The sequence below is a fragment of the Parasteatoda tepidariorum genome, chromosome 5 (assembly GCF_043381705.1).
Source record: "Parasteatoda tepidariorum isolate YZ-2023 chromosome 5, CAS_Ptep_4.0, whole genome shotgun sequence".
Classification (NCBI taxonomy): domain Eukaryota; kingdom Metazoa; phylum Arthropoda; class Arachnida; order Araneae; family Theridiidae; genus Parasteatoda; species Parasteatoda tepidariorum.
Window position 1 is genome coordinate 17410190 of NC_092208.1, and position 18853 is coordinate 17429042.

The following is an 18853-nucleotide window of genomic DNA, read 5'->3' on the forward strand; positions in this document are numbered from 1 at the left end:
AAAAAAAAAAAAAAAAAAAAAAAAAAAAAAAAAAAAAAAAAAAAAAAAAAAAAAAAAGACAGTAATGAAAAATTAACAAAAAAGTAGAATTGACAATTAAAAAACTAGATCTCAGAGAAAAATCTTCAAACATACTCTTGAAAAAAATAAATATCATTTAAAAAGTGAGAAAATAAAGAATACATAATAATAATAATCAGAACAAATACTAAATACTTTTAGATTTGATGACTAGTTTTTTCCTCTGAAGATTGAAGCAGATGTCAGAATTACAAAAAGAAAACTGCAAACATTTATGTTAGGAATAATTATGTCAGTTACAATGCAAAATAATGCACTTAATAAAATCTATTTCATTCTGTATTGAATGTAGTGGAAAAATAAAAAGATTTTTAAAATTCTCATCAATAGACAAGCTTTTTTATAAATAGAAAGTTTATTTCCACATTTTAATTTTTTTTTTTTNTTTTTTTTTTTTTTTTTTTTTTAATAACAGATTCAGAAAACATTTTAAATTAAAATTGGATGTATATCATATGTATTATGATATATATAAGTTGATGTATTTTTAACCAACCCTGATGAGATTACAATCCAAATAAACTATGAAATATCTTATTTCTTAAATTTTTGCATGGTTATCAATTAACAAAATCAGTTGATATATCAGAAGAAATGTTTCTGATAATGGCAAAAAAAAAAAAAAAAAAACGAAAGNAAAAAAAACTCAATAAATGAGTTTAAAGATGAGTCTTTTTCAAGTAGCCTGTCAGTAAAAATCAGCAAGGTTTTTCTCCGCTAGGCCCACTTTGGCAAACCTAGGTCTAATGCCCATAAACAGATATTGCTGTTATACTCAAAGCAAAATATGTAGAAAAATTTAACAATTACTTAAAAATAAATATATTTAAACACTATTTTGAAACAAAAAAGCAAGACTAAATGAGCAAAATCTAAAAATTGGATTTAATATTGATACTAACCTGCTTCATGGCTTTTGTTTGGGCAGCAGATCCGACTCTGCTGACAGAGAGACCGACATTAATGGCTGGTCGGATGCCCTTGTAGAAGAGCTCAGTCTCCAAGAAAATTTGTCCATCGGTGATAGAGATGACATTAGTGGGAATGTAGGCTGATACATCACCAGCTTGAGTTTCAATAACAGGGAGAGCTGTGAGGGATCCGCCCCCGAAAGTGTCATTCATTTTTGCTGCTCTTTCTAGAAGACGAGAGTGAAGATAGAACACATCACCAGGGTAAGCTTCACGCCCAGGGGGCCTCCTCAGCAACAGGGACATTTGACGGTAAGCAACAGCCTGCACAATATTTTTGAATTAGTGAAATTTAGAAACCAGCAAAACAATACAATCACAAGTAATTATAAATTAAAAAAAATTGACATTGTCTAGGTGTGTATGCAAAATTAACATTGACTACAATTTTTTCTTTTTTACCGAAAGCTTTTAAAACACAAACTCAATGACATTTCTAAACTCCTTAAAACTAGGTAAACTTAATATAAAATCATATAGCATAAATAAACTCCAAACTATTTGTTGTATACTTTATCTATCTTGAGGAGTGATGGACAGTAGAAGTACAATTATCTGAATTACAAAAAAAAAAAAAAAAAAAAANAAAAAAAAAAAAAAAAAAAAAAAAAAAAAAAAAAAAAAAAACTACAGATTTTAGAAGTGCAAATTAAAAAAGGGGGGAAAAAACTGACTACTCCCTGAAAATCTCAACTTTAAACATTCCTTTTCATTAAAAATGCCTCGATAATGACATATGAAAAATTAAGAACAAGAAACTATAAAAGTGGTCTATAAAAGTAATTAAAATTATCAGCAAAAAATTTAATTTTCAAAATGGGGAAAAAGTAGGAGCGGAACGTAAAAAACTGTACCAGCTGTTATGAGTATTTAAAAACAAAATTTTTAGTGCTTCATATTATAGTATTTACTAGAAAAATGGTTCATGGTAATAAAAATGTCAATCAAAAATTAAATCTTTAATTATGCAGCATTCTTTTTTTAAAAATTGCAGCTATAAAGATAACACGAAACTAAACTAAAAATTGATATATTTAATAAATTATTATTTTAAATACTTTTCAAAGATTTCCAAAAATTCCAGTTACTTTGCTTTTTACTAGATATGCCTTTAAAAATTATAAACCTTTCTTTAAAAAAAATTATTTTGACTATTTAAAAACATTGAGTTCTGTTTATTATGAAAGTGTGACAAACTAAGCTAGTATGCTTAAATAAATGAAAACCTGAATTTTAAAGTAATAAAATTTAAACAGAAACAAATATACCACATCAAAACACAATTCAATAAATTGCAGGTCAGACTTCAAAAGTTTTAACATATTAATTGCACAAATTTACAACTGCATGGACAAAATATTATGTAAATTTGAAGCAGTATGAAGTTTTTTTATGATGGGAAATGCAAAACCAGGGTAGGTAAAGTTTTGGACAAGTGTCAAAAACCCAAAATTTTGGTGTAAGGATAATTACTTGCAATTATAAATAATTATTTTTTAAATAAACATTCACATAAATTTACAAGTAATCAATCAACTATGTTCTTGAATTATTATGAAATTAAACTCTTTCTGTTTTATCAATTACTGTTAAAATAAAAATACAAAAACAATCAGCTTATTAAGAAAAAAATATCATCATATTAAAATCAATTTTCATTTACTCTCATTTTAATTTTGCATTTTCCTAAAAAAACATTCATTACAAAAAAAAAAAAAAAAAAAAAAAAAAAAAAAAAAAAAATTAAAGCCCTTTTGTTCTCAAAGTTCATTTTTCAGTTCAGTTTTGAATGAATAAAACACAAATTCAAAAATATGATTTTGATTAATGCTGAGCTACAAAGACTAGAAAGAAGACTCATAAAAGTTATAACATAAAATATAATGTATCTAGGAAATTTATTCTCATAACTAGACCAAAATTACTAATTATAATTTCATTAAATCTTTGAACTGATTGATTAAAAGTTTAGAAGCTAAGCAGATCAAACGAGAATAACAATAAAAAAAAAAACACTTATTACTAAAGCAAAACCTTTCCAGCATAATTTGTTGAATATTAAGATATGACATTTAAAAACACCTAACAACTGCGCAAGTTTCACCAATTTATTCAAATGATTATAAAAAAGAAAATCTTCATGTGCTTTTACAATTTGAAATAGAAATGTTTTGATGGTTAAATTCCATTTTATTACACACCTGTTTTGATAAATCATCATAAATGATGAGACCGTGCATTCCATTATCCCTGAAATATTCACCCATGGCACATCCAGAATATGGAGCCAGGTACTGTAGAGGGGCAGCTTCAGATGCAGTTGCAGCCACAATGATAGTGTATTTGATGGCATCTAAATATGAAACATAGCATTTAGGTTAGATCAAAAACATTCACTCAGATTAAGCAAAGCAGGCAACTAAAGCATACCTGAGTCTGTTAATCTTTTTACAATCTGGGCAACAGTACTTCTCTTCTGACCAATAGCAACGTAGATGCAGAACAACTTTTTCTTGTTATCAGAACCTTCATTGAATCGTTTTTGATTGATGATTGTGTCGATTGCGATGGCAGTTTTACTGCAAGAGCAATAAAAAAATTATCCTTAAAAAATAAAATTCATTTAAAACAAAATTAACTTTTGTTAGGGAAAAACCTTACCCTGTTTGTCTGTCACCAATAATCAATTCTCTCTGCCCTCTTCCAATGGGTACTAAGCTGTCTACAGCCTTAATTCCAGTTAACATAGGCTCTCGTACAGATATACGAGGAATAATACCAGGAGCTTTTACACCAACTCGAGCTCGTTGTTTGCAGGGGATAGGGCCCTTAAAAATTGAAGAAAAATAATGAATTTTTAAAACTTTAAAGTTAATAAATATTAACTTACGAGGTACAAAGCGAAAATTCAGTGGCCAAATACAGAATATTAATAATTCCGTATTTGTCCGGAAAATAGTTTTTTTTTGTAATTACTTGTGTAGTAACTGTTTCAAAGAAATTCTTTACATATCTACTTCTTTTGATGTTCGTGCACATAAAATGCAGAATATTTTGAAACTCCTTTGAGTGAAAGAAAGGTGACAGGATATCATGGGTTCTTAATCTTTGGAAGAGGTGATAAATGATCAAAAAGTATACGATATACTTATATTATTCATTAAATTTGGAAATCCGCTTGACGATTGCTAAGATGTGGACATTTTGAGTTATATTGACCCAAAAAACATATGGAACAACACTACTTAAACAATTGATTATTTTAGATAGGACTGTCGATGAAGGTAAAGAACATTGAATTGTTATTTTAGTTACCAAGGCAGAAATATATGTTTTTCTAAAATTAAAGTTCAGGGTATCTTAAATTTTAAAGTGCAGGTCATACCTAAAATATTAAATACTTGTTCATAATGTCAAAGAATATTAAAAACTGCATTATCATACATTTAAGATTTTGAAACTAACAGTTAATCATTTTATGATACAAATTTTATAAAATTTTGATAAGATCAACAAAAATATTACAGCTAGAGCAATAAAAATTTAAATGGAAAATTCCAAAATTTTATTGCTTTCCTAAAAGTGCTATTTATTAAGTTATCTTTAAGCATAAAACTTTTCATTTTGCTTTCATTTGTCTTTTCGTAATTAAATCTTTCTATTTTAGATTGTCAATAATTATCTGTATGATAAATTGTGCCTTAATGTAGCTTAATGAAAATGTGGATTCACTATAACATATTTTTATAATGTTATATTACAATGGTACCCACTGAACTTAATACATTAAATGATAAAATTAGTCCCTTAATTTTTTTTTAACCATAATAATTTTAATTTCAAAGAATATTTCAAAGTTATTTTCATGTTAATTGAAAGAAATTATGAATCCCCTTTTTATATAGAATACTTTTAGATTTGAAACGTAGGAAATCTTAAGTTATTGATATTTTTCATTTGTTTATTCTAGCGTAATTCAAAACAGGGAATCGTCTTCAAAGCAACAGCTTTTTGAAAAACTTGTTATACCAGCAAAGGTTTAAATTAATTGCTTCAAAAAAAAAAAAAAAAAAAAAAAAAAAAAAAAAAAAAAAAAAAAAAAAAAAAAAAAAAAAAAAAAAAAANAAAAGTTTTAATTGATCGATTAAAAGTTCAGAAGCTAAGCAGATCAAATGAGAATAATAATAATAAAAAAAAAACCCCACTTATTACTGAAGCAAAACCTTTCCAGCATAATTTGTTGAATTTTAAGATATTCCATTTAAAAACACCAAACCGCACAATTGGTGAAACTGCAACAGTTTTACCAATATATAACAAGATTTAAAATTATGTATTACACTCATACCATTGATAAATTTTATTACTAGAAACTCAAACGATTATAAAAAAGAAAATCTCCACTCCTGCTTTTACAACATACATTTGATATAAAATTGTTTTGGTGGTTAAATTGTATCTTATCACGCACCTGTTTAGATAAATCATCATAAATGATGAGACCGTGCATTCCATTATCCCTGAAGTATTCACCCATGGCACATCCAGAATATGGAGCCAGGTACTGTAGAGGGGCAGCTTCAGATGCAGTTGCAGCCACAATGATAGTGTATTTGATGGCATCTAAATATGAAACATAGCATTTAGGTTAGATCAAAATCATTCACTCAGTTTAAGCAAAGCAGGCAACTCCAGCATACCTGAGTCTGTTAATCTTTTTACAATCTGGGCAACAGTACTTCTCTTTTGACCAATAGCAACATAGATGCAGAACAACTTTTTCTTGTCATCAGAACCTTCATTGAATCGTTTTTGATTGATGATTGTGTCGATTGCGATGGCAGTTTTACTGCAAGAGCAATAAAAAAATTATCCTTAAAAAATAAAATTCATTTAAAACAAAATTAACTTTTGTTAGGGAAAAACCTTACCCTGTTTGTCTGTCACCAATAATCAATTCTCTCTGCCCTCTTCCAATGGGTACTAAGCTGTCTACAGCCTTAATTCCAGTTAACATAGGCTCTCGTACAGATATACGAGGAATAATACCAGGAGCTTTTACACCAACTCGAGCTCGTTGCTTACAGGGGATAGGGCCCTTGAAAATTAAAGAAAAATAATGAATTATTAAAACTTTAAAGTTAATAAATATTAACTTACGAGGTACAGAGCAAAAATTCAGTGGCCAAATACAAAATATTAATAATTCTGCATTTGTCCTTCAGTTTTTTTTAATCTATTTCTTTTGATGTTCTTGCCCATAAAATGCAGAATATTTTGAAACTGTGAAAGAAAGGTGACAGGATATCATGGGTTCTTAATCTTTGAAACAGGTGATAAATTATCAAAAAGTATAAGATATACATTATTGTTAAAATTTGGAAATCAGCTTGACAATTGCTAAAATGTGGAAATTTTGAGTTATATTGACCCATAGAAAATAATATGGTACAGCACTACTTAAACAATTGATTATTTTACATGGGACTGTCGATGAAGGTAAAGAACATTGGATTGTTATTTTAGTTATCTAGGCGGAAATATATATTTTTCTAAAATTAAAGTTCAGGGTATCTAAAATTTTAAAGTGCAGGTCATGCCTAAAATACTAAATACTTGTTCCTAATGTCAGGGAATATTAAAACTGCATTTTCATACATTTAAGATTTTGAAACAAACAGTTAATCATTTTATGATACATATTTAATAAAATTTTTATAAGATTAAAGTTTAAAAGAGGATTTCTGATATCAAAATAGTCAGTATTTTGATCAAGATCAACAAAAATATTTCAGTTAGAGCAATAAAAATTTAAATGGAAAATTACTGTAAATTTTTTAAAAAAAATCTTAAAAGTATTTAGAATATAACATTTTATTACTTTCCTAAAAGTGCTATTTATTAAGCATAAAACGCTTCACTTTGCTTTCTTTTGTCTTTTCGTAATTAAATCTTTCTATTTTAGATTGTCAATAATTATCTGTATGATAAATTGTGCCTTTATGTAGCTTAATGAAAATGTGGATTCACTATAACCTACTTTTATAATGTCATATTACAGTGGTACCCACCGAACTTATTACATTACTTATTAAAATGATACAATTTGTCCTTCCATTTTTTTTTAACCATAATAATTTTGATTTCGAAGAATATTTCTAATTTCTTTTCATGTTAAGTGAAAGAAATTATGAACCGTCTTTTTATAAAGAATACTTTTAGAATTCAAAAGTTGGAAATCTTAAGTTATTGATATTTTTCAATTGTTTATTCTAGCGTAATTCAAAATAGGGAATCGTCCTCAAAGCAACAGCTTTTTGAAAAACTTGTTATCCCAGCAAAGCTTTAAAAATTAATTGCTTTAAAAAAAAAAAAAATTAAAAAAAAAAAAAAAAAAAAAAAAAAANTAAAAAAAAAAAATAATAATAAAAAAAATAAATAAATAAATAAAATTAAAAAAAATATTCTGGTGCATTTTATTAACTTTAATTGCTTTAATCTATGTTATACGAGTATTTGAAACCAACCATATGCATTTATTCAGTTATTATAATACATTACAGAAACAGGAATTAAATTTTATAAATGCATATAATTTTTTTTTTTTTTTTTTGCTGTAGAAAAGTTCTTATTTACTCAGAGAATGATAAATATCACATTACTGTATTTAGAAATATCAGTTAAATAATTATTAATGTGCATTAGAATTTTTTTTCATTTCGTTTTTTAAATTATTATTCTTTAGCTTTTAGTGATACAAAAACATCTAGCTAATGACATTTGCTGAAATTATGTTTAAATTAAATAACATAAAGTGAAATTTTAAGTATAAGTAGATTAAGGCGATAATGATGGATAGATATATTTAAATTAGATTTTCGAAAGTGCTGATATTTCGGCAAAACCGACTTGACTGCAATAACTCGAGATTTTTTCAACTAATTTAATTAAATTTTTTAAAATTAAAAATATATTCATGTTATTATTTTGGAATTTTTCATTGCAAACACTAACAAATAGTTTGCAAAAATAAGGAGAGAAATTTGTAAATCAAAATAATTTCTAACTAACAAAATTCCTATTTACTCAAAGAATAATAAATACAAGCATTAATGTGTATTTAAATGCTTAATAAATAGTAGTAAAAGAAAAAGAGATAAACTGCATTAGTAAGTATTTACTTTGGACTAGATTTGTGAAAATACTGATTTGTTTTAATGCAATAATGAATACTAAAATCATCCATCAGATATCTAAATAAATATAATTTCAATCCAATCCGTGACTGATTTTAATTAAGTAATTAGGCTGTAATGGAGCATTATTGTAACTTAAAAATAAGTGGAATAAAATATATTTTATTTGAACTTTAACACCAATGATTTCAGCAAAAGTTGACTAGCTGTGAAGAGCTGCATAGTCATTTCTTCAGATTTTAAGTGATAAATGAACAGTTTAGCAAAAAAATGAATAGTTAAAATTTTTCATTTTGCACATTCTCAAAACAATAAATTTAGTTCACAAAATTTTTACTAATAATTTAAAAAGGGTGTTCATACGATATAAGTAATATCAAAACGAAAAGAGCAATGAAACAGCCTTAGTAGATGGAGGCAGCACATATCCATTCAGCAAATGTGATGTCATAACCAATCAGTGATCGTTTTTGACTGCATCACTTCACTTACAGAGGTCTTTTGGGGCAATTTAAATGTTGAATAAAATGTTTAAGAACTAAATTATTAAAAACTTGGCGAAAAAAGCAATCAGATTTTCGGTTAAAGGAAAGAATTTCCAATAAATTAGGATTGAAAAAAAATAATAAATAAATAAAAGATGCTGCAATTGTTCATGGTGTAAAGTAGTGCATTTAAGGTTTTGAGTAATAATATAAGTAATGAAATCAATCAATATATTTAAAGTACATAAATATTTAAAAGAAAATACAAGTTAGAAGATTTGACATTGCAAAGTGTGGAATATATATTAAGTAATTACAAAATAAAAATATAAATAAGACTTGTAAATAGAATTTAATTGGAAAAGCATGAAGTTTAAAAAAATAAAGTATTAAAATTTACGTGATCCTTTTCTCATTAATAAGCAAATTTCCAAGATTTTACAGCCATTTTAACAATCCTTAAATTACTGTTCATTCAGTAACAAAATTTTAATTTGCATATTTGTACTCACTTAATCTTGATGAATGAAACACATGAAATTAATTTTACAATACAAATTCAAGAATTAAAGACTAATCTTCAATAAGGGAAAACAGGTAAAATTTAATAAAATATGGAATGATAGCAAAATAAAACAAAAGCACCAAGAAATACCTTTCCATCAATAGGGTTTCCTAAAGCATCTACAACTCTACCCAAAATTTCAGGACCAACAGGAACATCTACAATAGCTCCGGTACGTTTGACAATGTCACCCTCTTTGATTAGCCTGTCATTACCAAATACTACAATACCAACATTATCAGGTTCAAGATTCAAGGCCATACCCTATACATAAAATAAAGTCATATTTGAAACCCAAAAAAACATAACAGCAATGAGAGATCAGACAATCCATAATAAAAATGTTGATACAAATAAAATTTTAGAATACAATAAATTCTCAACCTGAGTTTAAAGGTTACACCAGATTTTAAATACACTTTTCTAATTACAATTCTTTTTCTTAAGGGATGCTTTTCACATGGTTAGCAAGAGAAATTAATTTTGTACCTTAACTGCTTAGATATATAAATTCATATGCTAATGTGAATTATAAATAAAATCACCGTATAAACATTCTAAAATAGCATCCCAACTTATAGACTGCTGAATATTTCTTTTAATTTATTAAAAAATAGAATTATTCATTTGCACATGCCATATTAGTACTTTATCAGTCACAGTTCCTTGAATGTATCATGTTTCTAGAAAAAAATTATTAAAATTGAAAAAAATCACTAATTTTTTCTATAACTTAGAATTGCGAACTTACAAAACCTTTTATATTACTTTAAATTACCCTAATGAAAGTCATTTTCTTATTAGCCACTTTTTTTTAATTTTTATTTAAAATGCCATGTGGAGAGCAGAAATCACTAATCTTAAACTTAAGACTGACATGAAATTTAAAACTATTAAGTTATTTACGTTATCAGAAAATTAGCTATTTTAATGTATTTTCCAACATAGACTTTTCCTATTTATTTCAAATATGTTTGTATTTTTAATTTTTTTTTTTTATAGTTTGTAAACAGTCAAAACTTCTGGCTAATTTAAAATCTGAATAAAAGTTAGGTATTTCACACTACGAGCTAAATTTTTCTGTGTTTCAGCAATTTACGATTCATTATATTTGATGATCAAATTATTTTCCGAATCAAATTATATTAAAGTTTTTCCAATAGTTGTTTAAACTTTAGGAACTATTTTGAAATCTATAAAACAGCTGTAATCTGTAACGTACAAAAACTGTTTTGCAAAAGCAAGGTGGAGAATGTTAAGCTGAGAAAGCATTACAGAAATCATGAGAAAAAACAATAATGTCACAACTAAGTTCATAGCAAATTATCTACAACTACACTAGATTGTGACATTTAACTCTTATGTCATATATTCTCACAACTATGCAAAAGTTTTACTTCTACACTTACCTGAAATAACAATAGCAATTTTTTAGTGCAGATTGTAAACAAATACATATTTTGTTTTACTTAAATTTTTATTCCTAAACTATATTCTTAAAGCATATTAAGATATAACTAACTTAATGAACAAAACATAACCAGTGGTTCGGCTTCAAATTATTTAAATCACAGATGCTCATAAGAGTTAAAATAATAATTAATTGTTCTAAGTAGAGGAAAATCGGCATCAATTACTCTTTTTCAATTAACAGCTTACTATGATTATTAGAAATCATTAAACATAAAAAACCTAGTTATGTTAATATAAATGCTACCTAAAAACTGTCCTACACTTCGAAGTACGCTTCCCTCTTTCATGATGAAAATGAAAGTGATTTGTCTGGGAGAATTTATTTTCTTTCAGACAGACAAGTGAAGTATATTTTCAAAGTATTTCCCCCACTGAATTGAGTCAGACTAATAACATAACTGGTCATTGGTCAGACGGCACCAATTACTATTTTTCAATTAACAGCTTACTATGATTACTAGAAATCATTTAACATTAAAAAATTAGTTATGTTAATATAAATGCTACCTAAAAACTGTCCCACACTCTGAAGTACGCTTCCCTCTTTCATGAGGAAAATGAACGTGATTTGTCTGGGAGAATTTATTTTCTTTCAGACAGACAAGTGAAGTATATTTTCAAAGTATTTCCCCCACTGAATTGAGTCAGACTAATAACATAACTGGTCATTGGTCAGACGGCACCAATTACTATTTTTCAATTAACAGCTTACTATGATTACTAGAAATCATTTAACATTAAAAAATTAGTTATGTTAATATAAATGCTACCTAAAAACTGTCCCACACTCTGAAGTACGCTTCCCTCTTTCATGAGGAAAATGAACGTGATTTGTCTGGGAGAATTTATTTTCTTTCAGACAGACAAGTGAAGTATATTTTCAAAGTATTTCCCCCACTGAATTGAGTCAGACTAATAACATAACTGGTCATTGGTCAGACGGCACCAATTACTATTTTTCAATTAACAGCTTACTATGATTACTAGAAATCATTTAACATTAAAAAATTAGTTATGTTAATATAAATGCTACCTAAAAACTGTCCCACACTCTGAAGTACGCTTCCCTCTTTCATGAGGAAAATGAACGTGATTTGTCTGGGAGAATTTATTTTCTTTCAGACAGACAAGTGAAGTATATTTTCAAAGTATTTCCCCCACTGAATTGAGTCAGACTAATAACATAACTGGTCNCTATGCAAAAGTTTTACTTCTACACTTAACTGAAATAACAATAGCAAGTTTTTAGTGCAGATTGTAAACAAATACATATTTTGTTTTACTTATATTTTTTCATTCCAAAACTATATTCTTAAAGCATATAAAGATATAACTAAATGAACAAAACATAACCAGTGGTTCTGCTTCAAATTATTTAAATCACAGACGCTCATAAGAGTTAAAATAATTATTAATTGTTCTAAATAGAGGAAAATCGGCACCAATTACTATTTTTCAATTAACAGCTTACTAGAAATCATTAAACATTAAAAAATTAGTTATGTTAATATAAATGCTACCTAAAAACTGTCCCACACTCTGAAGTACGCTTCCCTCTTTCATGAGGAAAATGAACGTGATTTGTCTGGGAGAATTTATTTTCTTTCAGACAGACAAGTGAAGTATATTTTCAAAGTATTTCCCCCACTGAATTGAGTCAGACTAATCTGGAGGCAATTAGACTAATAGTTTAGAAGTTATAAGCATTTTATTTAAAAAATACATATTTCTACTTATTCCTATTTTCTTTTATATTCAATATTGCTACCTAAACAAGTGAGACATTGTTTCTATGTATTTTTTCTCACTGAATCAAATAAAACAACATAAGTCACGCACACTTGTTTAGGTATAATTTATTAGATGCACATATAGGTAATTACAAATTAAGAAGTATTATTAGTATTATATACTTCTTGAGTATATAATACTAATAACTTTGAAATTGCTTGTCTTATTGTCTCAAGATTGGTCCCCCTCAATTCTGAGTGAAAAAATAAAATGGAAAATATGTCTTCCTTGTTTATCAAGAAGAAATTAATCTTCTCTCTTCAATCACTTATTTCTCAACAAAAAAGGAACAAACATAAAGAAGTTTTTAGGTATCATTTATAATAACAGAACAAAGCCTTTAGTGAAAATATACTGTATCTATTAATTTTTCAAAAGAAATACTTTTTTTCCATAATTACTAGACCAATTAAAGAATTACCTTAAGGCCACTGGAAAATTCAACCATCTCCTCAGCTTGAATGTTTGTAAGGCCATAAACACGAGCAATACCATCTCCAATTGAGAGTACTCGGCCAGTTTCTTCTAATTCGGCAAGGGGTGTGTAGCCTAGGATTCGTTCATCTAAGATGCTAGACACTTCTGCTGCACCTGTTTAATATTGTACATTTAAAATAACTACTGCATATGCGTCAAAAATAGCTTAACTATTACTTGACTTGTTTAATTAATTTTATATTCATATTATAAATAAAAAGCATCCATATTTAAGTTTTTTTAATAATGCTATCTTTATAGAATTTTCATTGTATTAACCAAGATTAGCATGACTTAATTGATTTAAATAAGCTATTATTGGTTAAGAAATTTATTTAAACAAATTGTCGTTTTTTTAAAAAATAAATCTAACATACTAAGTTATTTTTATGCACTATCATTTATACATATATTCCTAGGGATAATTCTTTTTTAAATCCAATATTACTGATAGTCTAAGTCTTAACCAGAGAAGTAATGCTAAGAAAGTATATGTAAATTATTATATTTCAAAATGGAGAACTAAATAAATTTAGAGAAAAAAGTGGATTAAAATTGTTAAATTATATTCTCCCATTAGCATTGTGTAAAACAATTTGCTAGCAAGAAACATATTTCAACTATACCCATCAAGTGTTTTGTTAAATTCAATATAAGAGCTATTTTAACTTATTAAACATATAGATATTGTATATATACGAATATCGTATATATATATATATATACCAATAATGGAAAATACTTATTTTTGCCCAAAGAAACTTGAAATAATTATTTTTCTTTAATACATTCTGATTGAAACTAATTTACTCTTCTTTGGATATATGAGAAATATTCTCAGTTATTGAAATATTACGATATTTAGCTCTTGGACGAAAGTAACTAGTTTTATTCTGTTTCAGTGATTAGTTAGAAAAACTAATTGTTTTAGTTACATTATTGATTACGATTAAGTATTATTCATACACATTATCAGATGAATTGGAAGGTAAATAAAAAAAAAAAACCTTTTTATTTTTGTCAATTGGTATTAAACTACTGAATTGTTTTCTTTGAAATAATAACTTGGACAGATTTTAAATAAATTTAGAATGATTACTAAATTTACAATGAATAATTTCAATACCTTAAAAAAATTTTCACCAAAATTGCAAAAGCAGGGTATGCATTGAATAAATATCAATTTTATATCTTCAACCTTAAATTCGCAGTTCGAAAACTGAAAACTATTTTAAACATTAGCTGAATAAAAAATAAGTTTATACTTCATCACTATAGCAATGATAGTCTTTGGAGAATTAAAAATAGATAAAACGGTAGACATTGAAGAATGTTTACCATTTAAAGTAAAATTTTACATCTTGTATGAACAAAAATAATTCTATTACATTCTTATACAATTTAAATGCTGTTTCCGTAATTTGCAAATTTATTTAAATAATTAAGATTCTTATGTGAAACACCATAGTTAAGGTAACCTAGGTTTGTCCTTTAAAATAACCTTAATACAAACAAGGTTTCTTAGACACAATTATGAGACATTTAAAAGTAAATACACTTTTTAAATGCAATTTCAACATGCTAAATAATCTTGGAGACTAAATTAATTTTTCACACCTTGACTTGCTGCAGCAGCAGCTTTGCTTGTGCTCAAATATCTTGCAAGACATGGAGATATTCTATGCGAAACCTGGAAAATATAATATGCAACACATAAATTATAAAATATAGAGATACTATACATGTTTACAGACTATTTTAATTATTAAATGCCCTTTCAATTTACTTGAGGCCTAATGATAAAAAAATATCTTGTGCTATGCATACCTTTAAAAAGCATTAAATAAGTTTTGAGATTGAAAATTTAAGTCACATACAAGCAAATTTTAGAAAACATATATATTTTGTTCATAAATACTGGCTCCAATTTAGAGCCGAGAATATTAAATATCAGAGGAAATAACTTAGGCTTGAGGAAGATGTCTCGGTATCTTATTTGTCGCATAAATGAAATTGTTTATTAAAAGAGAAAGATGGTAATATTTAATTGATATTCCGCTCAACAATGTTTTGCTTTTGAATAAATGAAGATAAAATCTGAATTTTCAAAACACCGCCCGGTGGATAGCATGCTGTTTTGTTAACTTAATATATATTTTAAGAAATGCAATGTTCTTTTAAAAATGCCTAAGAGCTTTATTTACCTTTGGTAGTTTTTGTGAAAGTTGTTTAGCGACAACACTAGTTAAACGAAGGGACATAAAAGCCATTTTTTAAGTTATTTAGTACAAACTCTTTCGAAAGGACGAAAGGTGAACACGACCACAATCGTCGTATCACAAGTGAAGTCCCCGAGTACACGGTTACTGAATTAATGCTATTTATAGTTTCCTATGATTTCAGGCAGTAAAAATTAAAGATTTTGAAACCAAATAATTTTTAACAAAAATTTACAAGCAGAGGAAACTTAATAAAGCTCTGTTGTTTAAAAAATTGTAAAATTATTCAGTTTTATTCATCTTATGTTAAATACTTGGCAGCATTGTATTTATCGCTTTATTTCATTTTTCAGATTTGGCAATAAGAAAGTGCAACGCATCAGTCGTTCTTAAATGCAAACGTTTTCAAACTGTTATCAAAAGTGCAATAAATGTTCGTACATTAAGTCTCTCGTTTCCTTGTACTGCAGTTAAACCGAATAAACTAGAAAACTTCACGTTCCACGAAGATGCGTAAATAAACTCAGATATATCTTGTAAACAAATACTTCGAGGTTAATTTTAGGAATAACCTTGTCAATATAAATTTTAATATTCTTCTAATATGTCTGGACAATTAGCTCGACAAGCAACTAAACAAGTTCGTCCATTAATATCAACTTCTCGTGAGGAAGCTCGTAGAAATGTGCTTCGACTTTACAAAGCTTGGCAGAGAAACCTTTTAAATATGAGTGAGTTATAAACATAACATCTGATGTAGCTTGCTAGTAGGCTAGAAACTTTTTAAAAAAATCAATTCTAAAGTAACTTATTTTTTCAAAAAGTCGTTCTCGTTTAGAAAGTTATTAAAAGATAATAAGAATTGTATTTTCGTAGGTCTGTGAGGATGATAGAAATAAAAGATAAACTTCTATTTTTTTAATTTTGAACGCGATCCTGAAGACAAGGGAACTCCTGGATCAAGTATTGAGAGAAATTAACCTTTATGGCAAGGGAACTCTCACCCATGATTCGTCTACCACTGAAGATATTTTATGTCAGCAATGTGGTCAGTTTTTTGTTTCTCGTGGGCCTACCCGTAAATTGTCTTCCCAATGGCAAGTTTAAAAAATTACAACAAATGCAAAGAATCATAGAGCAAATACATAAGTAGAAAAAAAACAATGATATGTCCGTATCGTGATCTGTCGCGCCAACTACAATTGCCAAGGTGCTAAATAGATTTTAAACTTGCAAATTTTTAAAGGAAAAAAAATTTAGATGTTGTGGCTATGAGCTAGTCCCTTTCTGTGATGTTTTTTTTTAAAGTTTGTCGTGGGCCACTGGTCGGAAGTTTCTAACACTTGGCGATTGTTCTGGCGCAGATCACGATACAGAAATCTCTCCCCCCCCCCAATAAGAAAACAGAACTTGAGAAGCAATTGTAGTGATAAGTTTTTAATCTAAGAAGCCACTTGCTTAAATTAAGCCATAAGTTGTTTTCCTCTAAAATTATATTTAAAAGATTCTTTTTTCGCGTATGGTTGTGTATCGCGTACCTATGGGAAAAAAATGTTCGGGATTTTTCCATTCTTATTTGAGATGAATGTAAAATAATGGAGTAAAAAATTTCTTTCCTGCTGAAATATTCGAAAGATTTTTTTTCTCCGTAATTATATTCAAAATATGCCTTTTTCACGCATCAGAGGGGAAAAAAAATGCTTGTAATTTTTCTATTCTTAATTTTAGAAATAATGAAAAATAAAGAATAATGAAAAAAATTATGTTTGCTTTTCTACCAAAATTTCAAAAGATTTTTTCTCCAGGATTATTTAACAAAACTTTTGCTTTATTTTTCAAAAGATTCCTTTCACGTGCATCAGAGAGAAAAGAAATGCTCGCGATTTTTCTATTGATAATATTACATCACATGATTCACATGGATTTAAGAAATCTTTGTTTTACGCATTCATTTTGCACCAATATACTTGTTTAACCATGCGATATTTCAATAGTTCTTTCGACAGTTATTGTTACAAATTTCGACATTAAAAAAACAAAGAAAAATGCCGATATTTTTCATACAATTTTAAATTATTTGAAAAACTCCAATAAATTATTTCATTTTAATTGCTCAATTATTACTCATATTCTGCTGATTTTTTGAATTATATTGATAATATTATATCAACTGGATTTAAGAAATCATTATTTAACACATTCATTTTGCTCCAATATTCTTGCTAATCTGTGCGATATTTCAATTGTTCTTTCAACAGTTATTGCTACAAGTTTCAACATTTAAAAAAGAGAAAAAAAAAAACAAAATCCTGATGCTTTTCATACAATTTAATTATTTGTGTAACTCCATAACTCAATGTAGTAATTGTATAAGAAACATCAGGATTTTGTTTTATTTTTTCCCCCTTCGTTATGTTTTGTGACTTTTTATTGCTAGTTCTACGAAGATCCACAGGTTTTTTAAAATTTCAGTTATTTCTCAGTAAATATTATTTCTGCATTTAAAATTTAAATTGTGCATTTAAATAATCACATTTAATGCACTCTCTTTATGCCGATACTATTGTAAGTAGTGTTTTGATTGTTTTTTCGTCAGTTATTGATTTTGATTTTTACATGGTTTTTAAACATCCCGATATATTTCTGACAATATAGGGTCTTCGGTGACTGAATTAGAAGAAGGCACAGAAATTGAAATAATTGAACAATCGTTGTTTTTATTAAGAAATTATCTTTTTTATTTAAGAAGGACTTATTTTATAAGTTGGAGTTCAATTTTCAGAGAAGTCTAGAGTTGAACTTGTAGATTACCAGCCCCGCAGTCCTGGTCAAAATTTTAATCATTTATTGTTGATTTCGATTGACAAATTTGCTTTGACTAATTTTGCTAGGTGTTTTATAATTCTATGCAAAGTTAGTTAATTTTGAATAACTGTTTATTAATTATTATTTTGCTCAATATCTTGATCTTTAATTATTTTACGAAAGTGAATTAATTTTTGTGATATAAAATGACAATAAAGTTTGTATTTTAAATTATTGAAAAATATTTTTAATTGCTAAAAATATGCATCGCAAAGTAATTATTGAAATCTTTAATTAAAAATGATTTTTGTTTTAACATTTTGGAATTGTGTTTATAAGACATTTGTGGCAGAAATATCGAATCATTATCAACCTTGTGTTCTGATGTTTGCTAAACCAGCAAGTTCTCTTAAGATATCTCAATTTATAATATTTTTTCTAAAGCCAAGAAAGAATATAATTGTATAATTAACTAAGTATATAATATTATTAACTATGGAATTATGGAATGATTTTATATATTTTGCTAAATGTTTTTCTAGTCAAAATAAAAAACAAATGTGGATTTATTATGTATAGTTAGTTAAAAGTTTGTAATAGTTAAATATTGTGTTTAGGGGCCAATGTAATCATTAAAAAAAATCAATCGAATCGCTTTGTATATATATATATCAGTGTTTTCATCTCAGAAAAAAAATGGGTGAGAATTTCTCACCCTTTCTCAAAAACAGGGTGAGATTTCAAAAAGTTAAGTGAGATATCTAAAAAATAAAAAAACACGAATAGACTT

General features: G+C 27.0%; 2 protein-coding genes across 3 annotated transcripts in view; one reads left to right on the forward strand and one right to left on the reverse strand.

The window, feature by feature from the left end:
- LOC107451172 (ATP synthase subunit alpha blw, mitochondrial) overlaps positions 1–15604 on the reverse strand; it is a 23467-nt gene extending 7863 nt beyond the window's left edge. Inside the window, exons 1-8 of one of the 2 annotated variants that reach the window (XM_043054630.2) lie at positions 15244–15604; positions 14657–14729; positions 12984–13153; positions 9389–9562; positions 3714–3880; positions 3483–3631; positions 3254–3405; positions 984–1316 (exon numbers count right to left, since the gene is read on the reverse strand). In XM_043054630.2, the coding sequence (XP_042910564.1) occupies positions 984–1316; positions 3254–3405; positions 3483–3631; positions 3714–3880; positions 9389–9562; positions 12984–13153; positions 14657–14729; positions 15244–15309 (1284 nt within the window). In that variant the 5' untranslated portion in view covers positions 15310–15604. Of the gene's footprint in view, positions 1–983; positions 1317–3253; positions 3406–3482; positions 3632–3713; positions 3881–5523; positions 5676–5752; positions 5902–5983; positions 6151–9388; positions 9563–12983; positions 13154–14656; positions 14730–15243 lie in introns of both variants that reach the window. The other variant, XM_043054625.2, reaches the window with a different exon arrangement.
- Positions 15605–15705: 101 nt separating this feature from the next.
- LOC107451174 (NADH dehydrogenase (ubiquinone) B14 subunit) overlaps positions 15706–18853 on the forward strand; it is a gene marked incomplete in the record, with an annotated part of 7141 nt that continues 3993 nt past the window's right edge. The window contains 1 exon segment of the mRNA XM_043054634.2: positions 15706–15989. Coding sequence (XP_042910568.1) covers positions 15863–15989 — 127 coding nt within the window.